Source organism: Saccopteryx bilineata, chromosome 1, assembly GCF_036850765.1.
Source record: "Saccopteryx bilineata isolate mSacBil1 chromosome 1, mSacBil1_pri_phased_curated, whole genome shotgun sequence".
In the NCBI taxonomy this organism is placed as follows: Eukaryota; Metazoa; Chordata; class Mammalia; order Chiroptera; family Emballonuridae; genus Saccopteryx; species Saccopteryx bilineata.
Genome location: NC_089490.1, coordinates 236491945 through 236510452, shown reverse-complemented (window position 1 = coordinate 236510452; position 18508 = coordinate 236491945). Strand labels below are relative to the sequence as shown.

At 46.0% G+C, this 18508-nt stretch overlaps 1 protein-coding gene across 2 annotated transcripts; it reads left to right on the top strand.

Annotated features, from left to right (window-relative positions):
* The first annotated feature begins 5125 nt into the window (after nucleotides 1-5125).
* GLRX2 (glutaredoxin 2) lies at nucleotides 5126-18272 on the top strand. 2 transcript variants are annotated; one of them, XM_066238286.1, is made up of 5 exons: nucleotides 5126-5302; nucleotides 13591-13654; nucleotides 16070-16246; nucleotides 16873-16984; nucleotides 17427-18272. In XM_066238286.1, exons 1-5 carry the CDS (start codon nucleotides 5214-5216, stop codon nucleotides 17522-17524), a joined length of 540 nt encoding a protein of 179 aa, XP_066094383.1. In that variant the 5' UTR covers nucleotides 5126-5213; the 3' UTR covers nucleotides 17525-18272. The 2 variants fall into 2 exon arrangements, with proteins under 2 accessions (XP_066094383.1, XP_066094391.1); XM_066238294.1 differs by lacking the exon at nucleotides 17427-18272 and having other exon boundaries at nucleotides 16873-17089.
* Nucleotides 18273-18508: the final 236 nt, after the last annotated feature.

Genomic DNA, 18508 nt, shown 5'->3' with positions numbered 1-18508 from the left:
TGCCCCTCCGAGGCGTCGTTCTGCTGTGACCAGAGCCACTCTAGCGCCTGGGGCAGAGGCCAAGGAGCCATCCCCAGTGCCCGTGCCATCTTTGCTCCAGTGGAGGGAGGGGAAGAGAGAGACAGAGAGGAAGGAGGGGGTGGGGGTAGAGAAGCAAATGGGAGCTTCTCCTATGTGCCCTGGCCGGGAATCGAACCCGGGTCCCCCACACACCAGGTTGACGCTCTACCGCTGAGCCAACCGGCCAGGGCGATAATAGTTTAATTATAGGATTTTCCTTATAGAGGAAACATAAAGTAATGGTGCATCTTAGCATCAATTCTTAGTTTTGTTTTTTTTTAATTATTTTCATTTATTCATTTTAGAGAGAGACAGAGAAAGATAGAGAGAGAGAAGGGCGGAAGAGCAGGAAGCATCAACTCCCATATGTGCCGTGACCAGGCAAGCCCAGGGTTTTGAACTGGCGACCTCATGGTTCCAGGTCAATACTTGATCCACTGTGCCACCACCGGTCAGGCTCAATTCTTAGTTTTGATGACATATCTGTGACTATCATATAAGCCATGTTAGTTGAAGAAGGAATGGAGAAAAGTTTTCACAAAACATCTTTTCAAAGATACTGCTTTTTCATTCAGAGACCTGGAAATGTCACATTATCACTTGTCAAAGCTGCCAAAAACGTCTGATTCCCAGTGAAAAAGAAGTTTATTCTCAAACAGCTGCTAATGTTTTATGGAACTTAAAAAATTCTATCCCAAAGAAAGATAGAATGTCTTTTTTTATTTAAGGTAGAAATTTCTTCTAATTTTATAATTGTTTTTGGTGTTTTATTTATTTGCCTTTGCATTTGAAGTTTTAAACCCACCAAGGTAAAAGTTGTGCACCTGGCACAGGTTACTCTGTTTTGTTTTGGGGTTTTTTGCATTTTTCTGAAGCTGGAAACCAGGAGGCAGCCAGACAGACTCCCATGCGTCCAACCGGGATCCACCCGGCATGCCCACCAGGGGGCGATGCTCTGCCCATCTGGGCCATTGCTCTGTTGTATCCAGAGCCATCCTAGCACCTGAGGCAGAGGCCACAGAGCCATCCTCAGCGCCCGGGCCTCCAATGGAGCCCTGGCTGCGGGAGGGGAAGAGAGAGGCAGAGAGGAAGGAGAGGGGGCGGGGTGGAGAAGCAGATTGGCACTTCTCCTGTGTGCCCTGGCTGGGAATCGAACCCAGGACTCCTGCACACCAGGCCGATGCTCTACCACTGAACAAACTGGCCAGGGCCAGCACAGGTTACTCTGAACTTATGCTTTACAGAGTAGTTATGGTGGGCAGAACTTTGGATGACTCTTATGTTTATACGTTGTTTAATCCTCTAACATGGCAAGGTACTGAAATTGAGATGTCACTCCGATGATTACACACACACACATATATACAATATTTATATCTTTTCTATATCTACTCTGTATAAATACACACATACATATGTATGCACGCACGTACTTCTCTGTAGAAGTCTACAAGCAAGTATTTGTATGCAAGCATGTCAGAAAGACTCTCCCTCTTCTTGGTTTTGAAGAAATAAACTGTCTTCTTGTGAGTGGGTGGACAAGGATCAGTATCAAGGAAATGCAAGTAGAAGCTAAAAGTGATCCCTGGTGCATAGCTGTCAAGAAAATGAAGATTTCGCCTGATCAGGCGGTGGTGCAGTGGATAGAGTGTTGGACTGGGATGCGGAAGGACTCAGGTCTGAGACCCAGAGGTTGCCAGCTTGAGCGTGGGCCCATCTGGTTTGAGCAAAAGCTCACCAGCTTGGACCCAAGGTTGCTGGCTCCAGCAGGGGGTTGCTCGGTCTGCTGAAGGCCCGTGGTCAAGGCACATATGAGAAAGCAATCAATGAACAACTAAGGTGTCGCTACGCGCAACGAAAAACTAATGATTGATGCTTCTCATCTCTCTCCATTCCTGTCTGTCTGTCCCTGTCTATCCCTCTCTCTGTCTCTGTAAAAAAAAAAGAAAAAAAAGAAAGAAAAAGAAAGAAAATGAAGATCTCAGTTCTGAAACTCTAAGGAGACTAATGCTGCCAACATGTATGAGAGAATGGAAGTGAATCCTTCTCCAGTTAAACCTCTGATGAGAATGCAGTCCTGACCAGCACTTGAATTACAATGTAGCCTTGACCTATAGAAACTGAGATAGTAAACAGGTGCTATTTTAGGCTGCTAAATTTGTGGTAGTTTTTATGCTGCAATAGAAAGCTAATACAGTAGTCAACTTTTCAATGATATCAACGACGCATTCTTTTCTTCTTTATCTATATATACTGAAGTTTTAGTATGAATTAAAATATTTTATACACTAAAAAAGAAAAAATAAATAAATGAAATCTGCCCAATGAATCCTGTACTTGAGCACAGGCCATCTCTACTATATTAAAATTAAATTATGATGTGATTCTTTTACCTCATAATGGTCTTTATTTTGTAAAACGGTTTGAGGCAAATAAGGTAAACCAAAAGAACCCAGCACATTTCCTAAATAGCTAACTTTTGATAAATAAAACAAAACAAAACCTCACATCACTATAAATAACATATCTTAATTTTTATTTTCTTTTAAGATTTAAAAGAAATTATTGATTTAAAAGAAATTATTGATTTTAGAGAGAGGACAGAGAGAGAAAGAATGGCGGGGAGGGGGAGAAGCAAGAAGAATCAACTCATAGCTGCTTCCTGTGTGAGCCTTGACCAGGCAAGCCCAGGATTTCAAACCAGCGAGCTCAGCATTCCAGGTTGATGCTTCATCCACTGCGTCACCACAGGTCAGGCAACGTCTTAATTTTTTTTTTTTTTCTGAAGCTGGAAACGGGGAGAGACAGTCAGACAGACTCCCGCATTCGCCCAACTGGGATCCACCCGGCACGCCCACCAGGGGGCGACGCTCTGCCCACCAGGGGGCTATGCTCTGCCCCTCCGGGGCGTGGCTCTGTTGCGACCAGAGCCACTCTAGCGCCTGGGGCAGAGGCCAAGGAGCCATCCCCAGCGCTGCCCGGGCCATCTTTGCTCCAATGGAGCCTCAGCTACAGGAGGGGAAGAGAGAGACAGAGAGGAAGGAGAGGGGGAGGGGTGGAGAAGCAGATAGGTGCTTCTCCTGTGTGCCCTGGCCGGGAATCGAACCCGGGACTTCTGCACGCCAGGCCGACGCTCTACCACTGAACCGACCGGCCAGGGCAACATGTCTTAATTTTTTAAGTTAATTTTGGATTTATGAAGAATGACTTTTTGGGGTATTTGTTTCTGCAGCTAACTTTCACTCTTTTATGAAGGCATGAAGCATAGCCCATTTGAAAAAGTAGAAAAAGAACTATCAGACACAGAAGTTCTGATTTGGTAACTGGGTAACATGAACCTAAATCTTAGCTAGTTGAGCATGATCAAAAAATTGTTTAGAATTTTAGGCATACCATTTGACCTTTGGTCTTAACAGAGCTTAATGTCTTCAGTAAATAAAAAATAAAGGCCGATCTACCTCCTCTTAGCGACACACTGAAGCATATTATTACCATGACCGTGTGTGTATCAGTCTCATCATTAGAAGTACTGGCCTATTTTCAAAGCCATGGCGACAACACACCTCTAGGTCTTTTAAATTTTATTTTATAATTTCACTTTTATTTTGAATTCTTTGGGATGAACATTCTATATTGGATTTTTTCTTTGCAATCGATTTTCGAGAGAGGAAGGAAGAAAGAGACAGAAACATTGATCTGTTTGCCCTGACCAGGGATGGAACAGCTTTAGGATGCTCTCAGGGGTCTCAAACTCAACTCAGCATGTGGGCCACAGAGCAAGATCACAGCCGTTTGGCGGGCCGCACTAGGTCTACAAAAGGCAACTGTTACGCAACGCTTTTCTCACTGCAGTTGAAAACAAAAAAAAATCAGTACAACAAGCACAATCGTACATGCAGTTTACTCAGTGTCACAAAACGACCAGAAACTGTAGTTCGCATCACAACTGCTGTTAACTAAGCTAATATCTAGCTAGGATGCTAGAGAAATGAAAAATACAAGTAGGCCCCTAGGCTTACTTAATTTTATCCAAAATATTTTGAACTTCGTGGATTAGTCTGCGGGCCGCACAAAATTGTTCGGCGGGCCGCCCGCGGGCCGCGAGTTTGAGACCCCTGCAACTAAACGAGCTTTCCAGCCAGGACTCTTTAAAATGTTTTTTTTTTATTTATTTTTTACATTTTATTTATTAATTTTTTTGGAGAGAGGAGACACAGGGAGAGAAAGAGACAGAGAGAGGAAAGAGCTAGAAAGAACAGAGGGAGGAGCAGGAAGCATCAACTCCCATATGTGCCTTGACCAGGCAAGCCTGGGGTTTCAAACCGGCGACCTCAGTGTCGACGCTTTTTTTACCCACTGCACCACCACAAGTCAGGCTTAAAATTGTTTTAAATATTGAATGGAAATTCAACATTCCTTTGATTGCTACGGATTCCCCATCAATGGCTTTATTTTAAGATGACATATTTAGTCTCCGATTTCACTAAAAAGAGACCTGTCCCACGGGAAGTTGTGACGCCACTATCATCCTTAGGTAAAAACATCCCAGGCCTCCGGGGACAGTCATTATTTCTCTTCTCTGCTTAGCAAGAATATAGGCTTGGCCAGAATATAGAACACAAACCCACGCACTGTCCTCACGTGCCTGTGAACTTTTATGAGCGTCCCTAACCTGAAAGAAACAGGTGTGCGGCTTAGACAGGACCTGGAGAACAACAGGTGAGACGCTGGCGGGCAATTGGGAGGCTGTGCACATTTAGAAGAAATGTGTCCGGACCCTGCACATCCGGGGAGCCACTCGCCGGCCAACCGGCAAGAAGGAGGATCGCGGGGTTGGGAGTGCGGAGGCAGGGCCTGAGGGCGGGGACGTGGCCTGGGTGCGCAAGGGCGGGGCCTGCGACGGAGGCGTGACCAACCTGAGGGCAGGGCCTGCTGGCGAAGGTGTGGCCAGGAGCGCGGGGCGGGGCCCTGCTGGCGAAGGCGTGACTAGGCCGCGGGGCGGGGGCCTGCTGGCGGAGGCGTGGCCGGGACGGGGGCGGGGCCTACTGACGGGGGCGTGGTCAGCGCGGGGCGGGGCCTGCTGGCAGAGGAGGGCTCTCCAGTGCAGTGGGCTCCCCTGTCCGTTCTGTTCTCTGCGGCCTGGTGTTGTGACCATGCTCTGGCGGCGCGCGGCGCTGGCAGGGACGCAGATTGCCCGAAGCGGGAGCGGCTCAGCCTGCCGGCTCGGCGGGGCGGTCTCGAGGTACGGGGCGCGGCTGGCACGGTGGGCCTGGCGGACTCGTTGGGACGCGGAGGCCTAGCGCCTCGCCCCCTGGGGCCACGTGTTCGCGCGCCCCGAAAGGATGCGGAGAGGAAGGTGCCCCGAGCAACTGAGGGATCTTTTAACTCTGGTTGAAAAATTCCCTTGAGTCGTATGCGTTTGCCCTCCGCGCTACCGCATGGATGCCAGATAAAATGCAAGGTGCCCTAATAATTTGGGATTTCAGATGCACACCGAATAATTTAGCTTAAGGATATCCCTAAATTGCACGGGACATACTCAGACTAAACCGGCACTTGCTGTTGACCTGAAATGCTAACGCAGTGGTGCGTTCCGCGTTTCTATTTGCTAATGCTGCAGGAAGTGATGGCGGCGCTTCCTGCTGAGGGGCCGCGACTCAGGGGCTACGGATTGGGGCGTTGATGTTAAGGTCGCGTCTGGCTGCACCAGGGACGGTGCTTTCTCCCCGCTGCCCCCCTTCCCGTAGGCGTTGGCTACCGGGCTCGGTGCGAGACCCGCTCCCTGGGCTTACGTCAGCCCGCCCCGCGGTCCTGGCTCTCCTGCAGCTCACTCGGCCCTGCGGACCCTGCGCATCTCTGCATCCGCCTGGGACCTCTCCCTACCCACTTGCTCTGGTAGATTTCACCAGTTTTGCACGAGTGTGGGAGCTCTTGAACATTCTATGCTATGTGAGCTAGGAAGGCGCTGATCACTCGCTGTTACCATGTGCCTAACTGTTCATTGAGGTTCCTAAAGGTTTTGTTTTAATTTTTTTCCCCAAAATTGTATGTATCTTTAGGGCATTTAGCATTTTGCCTACTTAGCACATTGTAGGGGGTCCATGAATGTGGCATGACTAGAGGGTGTTTCGTCAGTGTTGAAATGAAACGTTTTCAAAGTGCACTTCTCCTATGTCCCTTTTAAGCTATCTCCCTCACACAGCCATCCCTTTCCCTAATAGATGATAACTTTTGCCAGCTCAACTAGAATTAAGGAGGAAGGTCCCTTCCAGAAACTTTCTTTTATTTGTCAGGGAAGGGAGTGATGATTTCAGAATGTGCCTCCCCTGTGCTCTCACTACCTAAGAAAACCTTCTCTTAGGAAAGTTCACCTGGAACTCCTGCTTCAATAGTGAATACTTTAGTAGATGGTTGAGGGAGGATGAAACAATGCTAGCCTTGAGATGAAAAGGACTGGTTTTGGATAAAGCGTCGACCTGGAAATACTGAGGTCGCTGCTCAAAACCCTGGGCTTGCCCTGGCTGGTTGGCTCAGTGGTAGAGCGTCGGCCTGGCGTGCGGAAGTCCCGGGTTCGATTCCCGGTCAGGGCACACAGGAGAAGCGCCCATCTGCTTCTCCACCCCTCCTCCTCTCCTTCCTCTCTGTCTCTCTCTTCCCCTCCCGCAGCTGAGGCTCCATTAGAGCAAAGATGGCCCGGGCGCTGGGGATGGCTCTGTGGCCTCTGCCCCAGGCGCTAGGGTGGCTCTGGTGGTGACAGAGCTACGCCCGGGAGGGGCAGAGCATCGCCCCCTGTTGGGCGTGCCAGGTGGATCCCGGTCGGGCGCATGCGGGAGTCTGTCTCTTCCCGTTTCCAGCTTCAGAGAAATACAAAAAAAACAAAAAAACAAAAAAAAACAACCCTGGGCTTGCCTGGTCAAGGCACATATGGGAGTTGAAGGACTGGTTTTCGTGTTAAACTACTGGGGAGCAATAAAATAGATTGTAAACATTGCAGAGTTATACTATAATGGTCCCTTGGGGCGATTTCTGTCTCTCTTTGTTATTACAGAAGGTAGTGTTTATTACAGCTTCTTTATGCTAAGTGTGCCGATAGGGATACCCATTATCCAAACATAACATGTAAAAAGCCATTTCAAGTGGATTCTTTTTTTCTTTTTTTTGTGGAGGGGAGAGGAGCAGGAATCATCAAGCCCTAGTTGCTTCCCACATGTGCCTTCACCCATGTCAGCAAGCCCAGGGTTTCCAACCTGTGACCTCAGTGTTCCAGGTGGGCACTTTATTCACTGCGCCACCACAGGTCAGCTCAAGTGGATTTTTAAAACTGTACTCAAGGCTCATGCTATGCAGTAAGGAAAAAAGTTTTGATGGTGTAAAGCCAGTTGCCACAGCCACTATCACAGCAGCCTGGCCCATGCAGGTTCTCATTGGATTCAGACAGATGGTAATGAAACAGTGGAGCCACGAACTGGTGGGCCATCATCTTTAATCCTAGCTTGCACCTGGCGGGCAAGTAAAAACACACACTGGGCTCCAAAACCCACTCATTCAGCTCTCACAAAGCTACTGACTTATCCAGTTTCATAGAATCAAAGGTTTCTAGCTCACTAGCCTCATTCTCCTTTGTTCCCCATCTCCTTCTCTCTACACAAAGTCTGCACTAACTGACTTCTCTTTCAGCACTCTGGCATCTTGGCTGCTTCTCCTGGCCTCCTCCACATGGCCTTTCTCTGCTCTCCTCTCTAAAGCTAATCTCAGGAACCCAGAGAGAGCAAGCTCCCAGTCTGCCCCACTTTATAGTGTAGAAATCAAAACCTTTAATCCAATATACAAATAAGGAAGTCTCTGATACAAAGTCACTAATCTGAGGCATAATGGGATTCCTCATGAGAGTGCACCACCCTACATCAAAAAGGGTGGGAAAGGCTTAGTTTTAAAACTAAGCCTTAGGCTATAAGAATCCTACCTGTTTACAGCCTGTCCTCCTACACCCAATACAAACCATAAGCGAGCAAATATATATATCATATTTACAAACTTATTTGACCAACAGATGGGTACTTTATTTTTTTGATGGATACCTTTTAAAAAAGAAATTAAACATTATAAAAGGCAGTTTACTTTTATATTTAATATTTAAATTTAAGTGCATTCACAATGAATGAATGAATAAATGAAGTGTTTGTGTTGCATCCACCAAGCGCAAGAACAAGCATCGGAGACTTTCAGGGGTTTTAGATCTTACTTTATTGGCCAAGTTTAACCTGCGCAGGGACGAACTCTCAAGGTGTCTGGTGACACCATACCCACAGGAGGGGCTACAAACGAGAGTCGCGCCTGGCGCTTACAACTAGGTCCTTATATATCCTAAGTGAGCAAGCATTATACAGAAGCAGATGTGGCAGTTTGCTATTCTCTGGGGGAGGTCGCGCGCAACAAAGGAAAAGGGGAAGGGTTTAGCTCAGTGGCGAATTTCAAACATAAACTTCTGATAAGGGTCTCTAACCAATAGAATGCAGGATGTTTGCCCAGCTTTGTGCTGATCTCTTTGTTCTCAGCTTCACAGGGACCCTGTCAGCACTTCCCTGTTCCCGCTCCTCCAAGAGTTAGACTCTGGCAGCCACAGCACACCTCCCCGAACCTAACATTTGGAGGAAGAAATTTTTCTATCAAAACTTGAGTTTTGCCTGACCTGTGGTGGTGTAGTGGATAAAGCATTGACCTGGAATTCTGAGGTTGCTAGTTCGAAACCCTGGCTTGCCAAGTCAAGGCACATACTGCAACTAAATGAAAAACTAAAGTGATGCAACTAGGAGTTGATACTTCGCGCTCCCTCCCTCTGTAAAATCAATAAATAAAATACTAAAAAAATGAATTTTGCTACATAATGTTAAGAATATTTCTTGAACTATTTGAAGCTTGAATTCATGAATTTATTCTTACTCCCTGTTGGAATCCATGGGAGTCTGAAAGTAACAAGCTTTATTGAAAGGAAGAAAGGAACCCTGCCGGGCACTTCTTGGGGAAAAGAGCTCCAGTTACAGACTAGGGGCGAGTTATATAGTGTTTGGGAGAGCCTGAGGCAAAAGTCCTGGTATGTCCGGAGCCCCTCCTTGGGGCGGCTTGTCAGCTTTTTGGAATTCCTCTGTCTCAGGGGCGATAGTCCAGTAAGGGTGAGGTCTGACAGATAAGCGGAACATCAAGAGGGCAGTTTGGAATACACATATCTATCACTCCCTAGTCAAGTAATTCTTTTTTTGAAGCCTCTACTATAATCCTTTTGCAAGATTTTAATTCCACTCTGCAGTTAGTTTGCATCTTGATGTTTGATGTTGCCCCAACCACTCCATAGGGCCTGGCCCATCAAGAAAGAGGAAGTGGATGGAATAGTTTCCAGAGATAGGCCAAGAGATTTGATGATATTAAACTGGTCAGTTTTTTAGTGAACATTTTCCTGGTACAATTGTTATAAAGTACCGCACCCCAGATTCTGAAAGGCACTGTACCTTATTTCATTGAGTCCATGTAGAGACACCCAGTCTAGATAAATTTTGAAGAGGAGGAGATTGTAAAGCCAGAAGCCAAGGCCAGAGCCACTATCAAAGCAGCCTTCTGGCCTATGCAGGTTCGCATTGGATTCGGACAGTCGGTAAAGAAACAACGGAGCCACAAACTGGTGGGCCATAGTCTTTAATTCTAGCTTGCACCCGGCGGGCAAGTAAAAATACACACTGGGCTCCAAAACCCAGTCACATTCAGTGCTCACAAAGCCACTGACTTATCCGAGTTTCCTAGAATCAAAGGTTTCTAGCTCACCAGACTTATTCACCTCTGTTCCCCATCTCCTTCCTTATCCCAAATACAAACTCTACACAAACGGGCATCTCACTCAGCACTCCACCATCTTGGCTGCTTCTCCTGGCCTCCTCCACGTGGCCTTTCTCTGCTCTCCTCTGCTCTCTCTTCTAATGATAATCTCAGGAACCAAGAGGGCAAGGTCCCGCTCCATCCCTATTTTATAGTGTAGAAATCTAAACCCTTAATCCAATATATAAAATAGGGACGTCTCTAATACAGTCACTTCTATGAGGCATGATTGGATTGTACCACCCCACATCAAAATGGGTGGGAAAGGCTTAATCCCAAAACCAAGCCACAGGCTACAAGGATTCTCAACACACATTAATATCACCTGGGCAACGGCCTCTTTAACAAAGTGAGCATAATACATTTTATCTGCCCAACAGAGATTTATTAAATATGCCGGCTGTATATGGCTGACACGGGGCATCTGCAGTCCCAAAAGTAGTTCAGGGCCTGTTTATACACCCTTGATCACACACCGGCGGTGGAGAGCATGACATCATGGTATAGGCTGGCAACATTTGTTTAGGGCAGTGGTTCCCAACCTTTTTTGGGCCACGGTCCGGTTTAATGTCAGAAAATATTTTCACGGACCAGCCTTTAGGGTGGGATGGATAAATGTATCACGTGACTGAGACAAGCGTCAAGAGTGAATCTTAGACGGATGTAACAGAGGAAATCTGTTCTTTTTTTTTTTTTTTTTGTATTTTTTTTTGTATTTTTCCAAAGCTGGAAACGGGGAGGCAGTCAGACAGACTCCTGCATGCGCCAGACCGGGATCCACCCGGCACGCCCACCAGGGGGCGATGCTCTGCCCATCTGGGGCATTGCTCTGTTGCGACCAGAGCCATTCTAGCGCCTGAGGCAGAGGCCATGGAGCCATCCTCAGCGCCCAGGCCAACTCCGCTTCAGTGGAGCCTTGGCTGCGGGAGGGGAAGAGAGAGACAGAGAGGAAGGGGGGGGGTGGAGAAGCAGATGGGCGCTTTACCTGTGTGCCCTGGCCGGGAATCGAACCTGGGACTCCTGCATGTCAGGCTGACACTCTACCACTGAGCCAACCAGCCAGGGCCATCTGTTCATTTTTTAAAAATAAAACATCGTTCAGACTTAAATATAAATAAAATGTGTAAAGCCAGAAGGCACGGCCAGGGCCACCATCAGAGCAGCCCAGCCCTTGCAGGTTCGCATTGGATTCGGACAGTCGGTAAAGAAACCATGGAGCCAAAAACTGGTGGGCCATAGCCTTTAATCCTACCTTGCACCCGGCGGGCAAGTAAAAATACACACTGGGCTCCAAAACCCAGTCACATTCAGTGCTCACAAAGCCACTGACTTATCCGAGTTTCCTAGAATCAAAGGTTTCTAGCTCACCGGACTTATTCTCCTCAGTTCCCCATCTCCTTCTTTATCCCAGATACAAACACTACACAAACTGGCATCTCACTCAGCACTCCGCCATCTTGGCTGCTTTTCCTGGCCTACTCCACGTGGCCTCCTCCCGCTGCTGGCTCTACTCTCTCTGCTCTCTCATGCTAACCTCAGGAACCAAGCGGCCAAGCTCCCACTTCGTCCCCATTTTATAGTGTAGCAATCCAAACTCTTAATCCAATATACAAAACAGGGTAGTCTGTAATACAAAGTCACTTCCCTGAGGCATGATTGGATTGTACCGCCCTACAGCAAAAAGGGTAGGAAAGGCTTAATCCCAAAACCAAGCCTCAGGCTACGATTCTCAACACACATTAATATCACCTGGGCAACGGCCTCCATCTTTAACAAAGTGAGCATAATACATTTTATCTGCCCAACAAAATGGAAATAATGTAAGTTATTTATTCTTTTTCTGTGGACTGGTACCAGATGGTCCACAGACCGGTACCGGTCTGCCGCCTGGGGGTTGGGGACCACTGGCTTAGGGGATACACAGAACCTTAAGACTCTCAAGGGCCTGACTAGGCGGTGGCACAGTGGATAGAACGTCGGACTGGGATGCAGAAGACCCAGGTTCTAGACCCCCAGATTGCCAGCTTGAGCGCGTGTTCACATGGTTTGAGCAAGAGCTCACCGGCTTGGACCCAAGGTTGCTGGCTCGAGCAAGGGGTTACTCAGTCTACTGAAGGCCCGCAGTCAAGGCACATATGAGAAAGTAATCAATGAACAACTAAGGTTGCAATGAAAAACTGATGATTGATGCTTCTCATCTCTCTCCGTTCCTGTCTGTCTGTCCCTGTCTATCCTTCTCTCTGACTCTCTTTCTGTTCCTGTAAAAAAAAAAAAAAAAAAAAAGACTCAAGGTAACACAATCAAAGATGTTTACAAATCTTTCAGGGTTCCTCCTCCCTCACTAGCCTAGAGGTATTTTACTCTCAAGATTCCAGGAAGGGGGAGGAACTACAATCAATGCAAGGTGGTATGTAAATTATGCCTCCTATTGAAAGAGAAAAAGTTTCTAGGTTAACCTTTATTTTAGATTTAAAACTGAATAACCCATTGTTCTTGCAAGCCAGAAACTTCTACATTGTTCTCCCTCCACTCCCTAAAGGAGGCACAGAACTGGAAAGCCTGATAGGAAAGCCTGACCATTCCTTCCAGAATATTAATAGCAATTTTCAGCTTTTGGTACTTTACAGTACAATGAATGCCTCCTTTTATAAGCTCCCAGCCGCTAGGTGTCGGATGATAAATACCAAGGTATAATGAGAGTCCCTAGGATCAGAAAACAGCAACATCAGATGTTATCGAACATTTACTGTGTTCAGAGCACTGTCCTGTTTTCTGTATAACAGTTCATTTCACCTTCACAAAATCCTGAGGTGGGAGTGATTACTGTTCCCAATTTGCAGGTTGGGAAACTTGGAGCTATTGATTGTTGTGGTTGAGATTCCAAGTTTCCTTAAATTTTTTTTCACTTTTAAAAGCATTTTTTTTACACTTTAAAATATTTTCCTGAAACTACATTTATTTAGGGAACATTAGTTAATAAATTTCAGGTGTACAACATTGTAATTCAGTAGCTGTAAAAAAACTTTGAATCTTTGTAGTTATCTGTTTCATAGTGTTTGTGGAGTTTTGGCATGTTTGAATAAGAAAATGGAAACTGTATTTTTTAACCAATAGGAGATGGGCCAACCATCGGAACTGTCTTTTTGAAATTTGGTGCCAGGCTTTAACACAGGAAATGTGGTTTTATTAAATAATTAAGGGCAGCCTGCCTGCGGTGGCGCAGTGGATAAAGCGTCAACCTGGAAATGCTGAGGTCGCCAGTTTGAAACCCTGGGCTTGCCTGGTCAAGGCACATATGGGAGTTGATGCTTCCAGCTCCTCCCCCCCTTCTCTGTCTCTCCCTCTCCTCTCTAAAATGAATAAATAAAAAATTAATTAATTAATTAATTAAAAAAGAAAATCAATACAGAAAATAAAAAGAAAAAAGAAACAGGAAAAAAATAAATAATTAAGGGCACAAGGAGGCTACTGAGAAAAGCATGCAGGCCCTTTTGGTTTTAGTAAACAAATAAACTGATCTTTTGTACTGATAATAAGTAAAACTTTTTTTTTCTATTTCCTAAGTTTGGCTACATGTTTGCATAGTAGGTTTGTTTTCTTCAACTGCATTGCATCTGATATGTTCGCTGATGAATAAACTGTGTTACCTTTAACGATCCCTTTCAGGATGGGGAGCACTATGTCATTGTCTGTGGGGAAGCCGGCACCTGCTCCTGAGAATCAGATCCAGGTGAGTGATGTGGGAGACACATGGATACCGTCCTGTGTGCGGAACAGAATTGTGTCTTACACACTGAATGATACAGCTCTGCAAAGGAATGACTAACTTAATCTGTATTTCAAAATCTGCCATCAAAAGAATCCATGTGAGTCTGACCAGGCGGTGGCGCAGTAGATAGAGCGTCGGACTGCGATGCAGAGAACCCAGGTTCAAGACCCCGAGGTCGCCAGCTTGAGTGCTGACTCATCTGGTTTGAGCAAAGCTTACCAGCTTGGACCCAAGGTCGCTGGCTTGAGCAAGGGGTTCTACTGAAGGCCCACGGTCAAGGCACATATGAGAAAGCAATCAATGAGCAACTAAAGAGCTGCAATGAAGAATTGATGCTTCTCATCTCTGTCTGTTCCTGTCTGTCTGTCCCTATCTAGCCCTCTCTCTGACTCTGTCTCTGTTAAAAAAAAAAAAAAAAAAAAAGAATCCATGTGACAAGAATGCTCTAGATCAGGGCTCCCCAAACTATGGCCCGCCGGCCGCATGCGGCCCCCCGAGGCCATTTATCCAGCCCCTGCTGCACTTTCGGAAGGGGCACCTCTTTCATTGGTGGTCAGTGAGAGGAGAACTGTATGTGGCCCCACCAGCGCCGCAAAGCGCGGCATCGCTCACGCACAATACTACTTCTGGTGATGGGGGACGCATGCGTCACGGCTCCGGAAGCGCGTCATATCACTTGTTACGGCTAGCAGTGACAAATATGGAACCGGACATTGACCATCTCATTAGCCAAAAGCAGGCCCATAGTTCCCATTGAAATACTGGTCAGTTTGTTGATTTAAATTTACTCGTTCTTTATTTTAAATATTGTATTTGTTCCTGTTTTGTTTTTTACTTTAAAATAAGATATGTGCAGTGTGCATAGGGATTTGTTCATAGTTTTTTTTATAGTCCGGCCCTCCACTGGTCTGAGGGACAGTGAACTGGCTCCCTGTGTAAAAAGTTTGGGGACCCCTGCTCTAGATCATTAAAAACATTTTTTTCTTTGTTTATTGATTTTTAGAGAGAGAGGGAGACAGAAAGAGAGAGACATCAATTTGTTGTTCCACTCATTCATGCATTCATTGATTGATTCTTGTATGTGCCCTGAGTGGGGATCGAACCTGCAACCTCGGCATGTCGGGACAACACTCGAACCATTTTGCTGTGATTCTCTGCTTTCTGATTTTGGACCTTCATCCTGAAGGTGCTGCTTATAACCCCCATAAGAATAATGTACACAGGTTCCTGGGTCCTAGACCTATCCATTCAGAATCTCTTGAAGGACCTGGACATTTCTACATTTAGAAACAAACATGCTCACCTTGGCAGCACGGATACTAAAATGGGAAAGATATATACACAGAAGGTTAGCAAGGATGACACGCAACTTCGTAATGCGTTCCATATTAGAAAGAAAAAGACAGAAAACACTTCATGGGCCATATGGATGCCTCGCAGAGTGTCATGTTTTTTGTGAGAAAGGCCTGCGGGGTATTTTCTCAACCAGGTTGATATCTTCTGGGAAGGTCTTTAAAAAAATAAAGTTTCTGATCTCTACTTCAACCTCTTGAATTGGCATTCCTGGAAATAGCTTTTTCAGGAACAGTATCAGAATGCCTTATCAATATAGTAATTACGGTGTTTTGTTTGTTTAAGTATAAAGGGGTACAGGAAAGAGTGGACATTGAGAGGGAAAAGCTGTTGTTCTCCTGGATCAGTGAAAGCCAGACATTTATAGAGAACTCAGACTTGGTCCTCCCCACCGGAAGTTAAGGGAGGGGAGGAGTCCACTCCTCGGCACCCACTGAATGTTTGAGAGGCAGAGTTGCAAGGATTAAGACCTGCCTGGGTTCCAATTCCAGCTCAGCCGCTGAGTACCTGAGGACTGCAAGTTAGTCAGCGTCCCCTGGGCCTCGCTGTTCTCGCCTGTGGAGTGGAGACAGGGCTGAGACGTGTCTTGGGACTGTGGAGAGGCTCAGGTGACAGCAAAGTGGTAAGCCCTGTGTTCGGCACATAAGTGTTGGCTGTGTGTGAACTGGCTGCGATTATTGTTACCATTGTTATTACTCTATGCCAGCGGTTCTCAACCTGTGGGTCGCAACCCCGGCAGGGGTCGAACGACCCCGTCGGGATCGCGACCCACAGGTTGAGAACCGCTGCTCTATGCCAACACCTGGCACCTGGCACATCCCATTGCCCTAACAGTGTTCCTTTCAAATGAATAATACTACCCTCAAGCTACAAATGAGGAAATAGATGATGGAAACTTAGTCTGAGCCCTGAATTGATCGTGAGACCCCACCGCCAAAATTCATACCCTTTCTATTGTATCATGATTTCTTTCCTAAAAGTAATGTCTGGCATTAAAATGTTTGTTTGTTTGTTTTATTTCAGGAAACCATTTCTGAAAATTGCGTGGTGATTTTCTCAAAAACATCTTGTTCGTACTGTACAATGGCAAAAAAACTTTTCCAGGACATGAATGTTAACTACAAAGTGGTAGAGCTGGACATGCACGAATGTGGAAGCCAGTTTCAAGATGCACTTTACAAAATGACAGGAGAAAGAACCGTGAGTCCGTCCTGTCGTCTGTGGTGCTTTTCTCACCTAGTAGAGATGGTGACCTGGGGTGAGGGGTCACCCTTGTGTTAGGAAAGGGGACCCAGATATTCTCTGAGAATCTTACATTGATAAAGAAACGGCAGATCCGGGAACTAGGTTCATAGAATAGGAAATAGTCGAGTTTATTAATTTTATTTTCCTTGGGGGGGGGGGTGTGTACCAGCAGGTATGGAGGTGTCAGGGTGGCTCGACTGAATCTTTTAAGATCCTTCTAGAGCTCCTTCCCTTCACCTGGACAGAACAGACCAGGGGTCACTCTTCAGTTACTGTGCCAATAGGAGTGCTTTAGTGCTCCATGTACTTAAGATTCATGAAATTGGTGCATTATCATAAAAAATATATAATGTTGCCATTTTCCTTATGTGTGGGTGGAAGAAATTCATTAGTGTACTCTTCCCCTTTAGTAAACAAGTGTGAGAAATTTAAAATTGTTAACAATTAGAGGCCACCTTTTCTTTTTTTACCTTTTATATGCCACAATGATTAGGAGGAAGTCCCCAGACTGTGAGCATCTGTCTACATGGTTTTCTGCTCCTGACAGGAGGGTGACCCCTGTTCTTTTGTTTATCCTACAGGTGCCAAGAATATTCGTCAATGGAACTTTCGTTGGCGGTGCCACGGACACCCATCGGCTTCATCAAGAAGGGAAATTGCTTCCACTGGTTCATCAGTGTTATTTTAAGAAAAGTAAAAAATTTCAGTGATGGTGTTTGAAGGATGTTTTAAATATGTGAAGTATCTTCATGACAAAGTTGTTAAACTCATGAACAGTAAATTGCTATGAAAACCTCATCTTCCTGCTTACCAGTTTTTGAGCAAAAGAGATGCTATTTAAAACTGAGGGGAATGGGCCTGACCTGTGGTGGCGCAGTGGATGAAGCGTCAACCTGGAAATGCTGAGGTTGCCGGTTCGAAACCCTGGGCTTGCCTGGTCAAGGCACATATGGGAGTTGATGCTTCCAGCTCCTCCCCCCTTCTCTCTCTCTGTTTCTCTCTCTCCCTCTCTCTCTCCTCTCTAAAAATGAATAAATAAAAAAAAAAAATTAAAAAAAAACAAAAAAAAACTGAGGGGAATGGAGGTGCATCAGTGGATAAGAATATGGTTTTTTTGTTTTTGTTTTTTTTACAGGGATGGAAAGAGTCAGAGAGAGGGATAGACAGACAGGAATGGAGAGAGATAAGCATCAATCACCAGTTTTTTGTTGCGACACCTTAGTTGTTCATTGATTGCTTTCTCATATGTGCCTTGACTGCGGGCCTTCAGCAGACTGAGTAACCCCTTGCTCGAGCCAGCGACCTTGGGTCCAAGCTGGTGAACTTTTTGCTCAAGCCAGATGAGTCTGCACTCAAGCTAGCGACCTCGGGGTCTCAAACCTGGGTCTTCTGCTTCCCAATCCAACGCTCTCTCCACTGCGCCACCACCTGGTCAGGCAAGAATATGTTTTATTAGGAACTTATATGTGGATTTTATGTATTTGAGATTCTTTATGATGTATATTGTTCAGAGGGAGTACCTCCTGACCTTGTATGGCTTTCAGTGGTGACGAGTGATGTGTGATTTTTCTTTTAAAATATATATCAACTGATAGAGTTGTGAACTTGGCAGGGTCACGTCCCTGTGCTGTGTCATGACAACCCTCACACCTTGTAGTATATTAAATGGCTAGACTGGAACGCAACTTATGTCAATAAGAAAAGGACTTATCTCGTTCAATGACTTAGTAGTTCCAAAACTGCACCTGTGGGCCATGGGATAAAAGAAGCAACGGGCCTGAAATGGAGTCCTAGTTGTTACACCGGTGTTACCAAACGGAGGCACCTGCCTGCAGCTTCATCCTTTCCCAGGAGTGTCACAGTAACCAGCTACTTGGGACTCTCCTGGTCTGCACACTGAGGAGGTCCACCTGACGGACCTCTGCCTCCCCCACTCCGCTGTAAACCTTCTCTCACCCTTTCTGCCTATTAAAAAAAAAAGAAAGCCCTTCATTTTGCATTTTTGCCGCTCTTCAGCAGAAAAGGAAGAGTAAGGAGAGTTCAGCCTTGAATGAAGATGAATTCGTGAAGCCATTCAGAAATGGAGCTGAGTTTATAGGAAGGAAGCACCTAAGAGCTTAGCATTTCCCTCGGCAATGACACGGGCTGACAGCCAGGCACTGGGAAGCAAAAACCTACCCAGAGCGGCCCTGGCCGGTTGGCTCAGTGGTAGAGCGT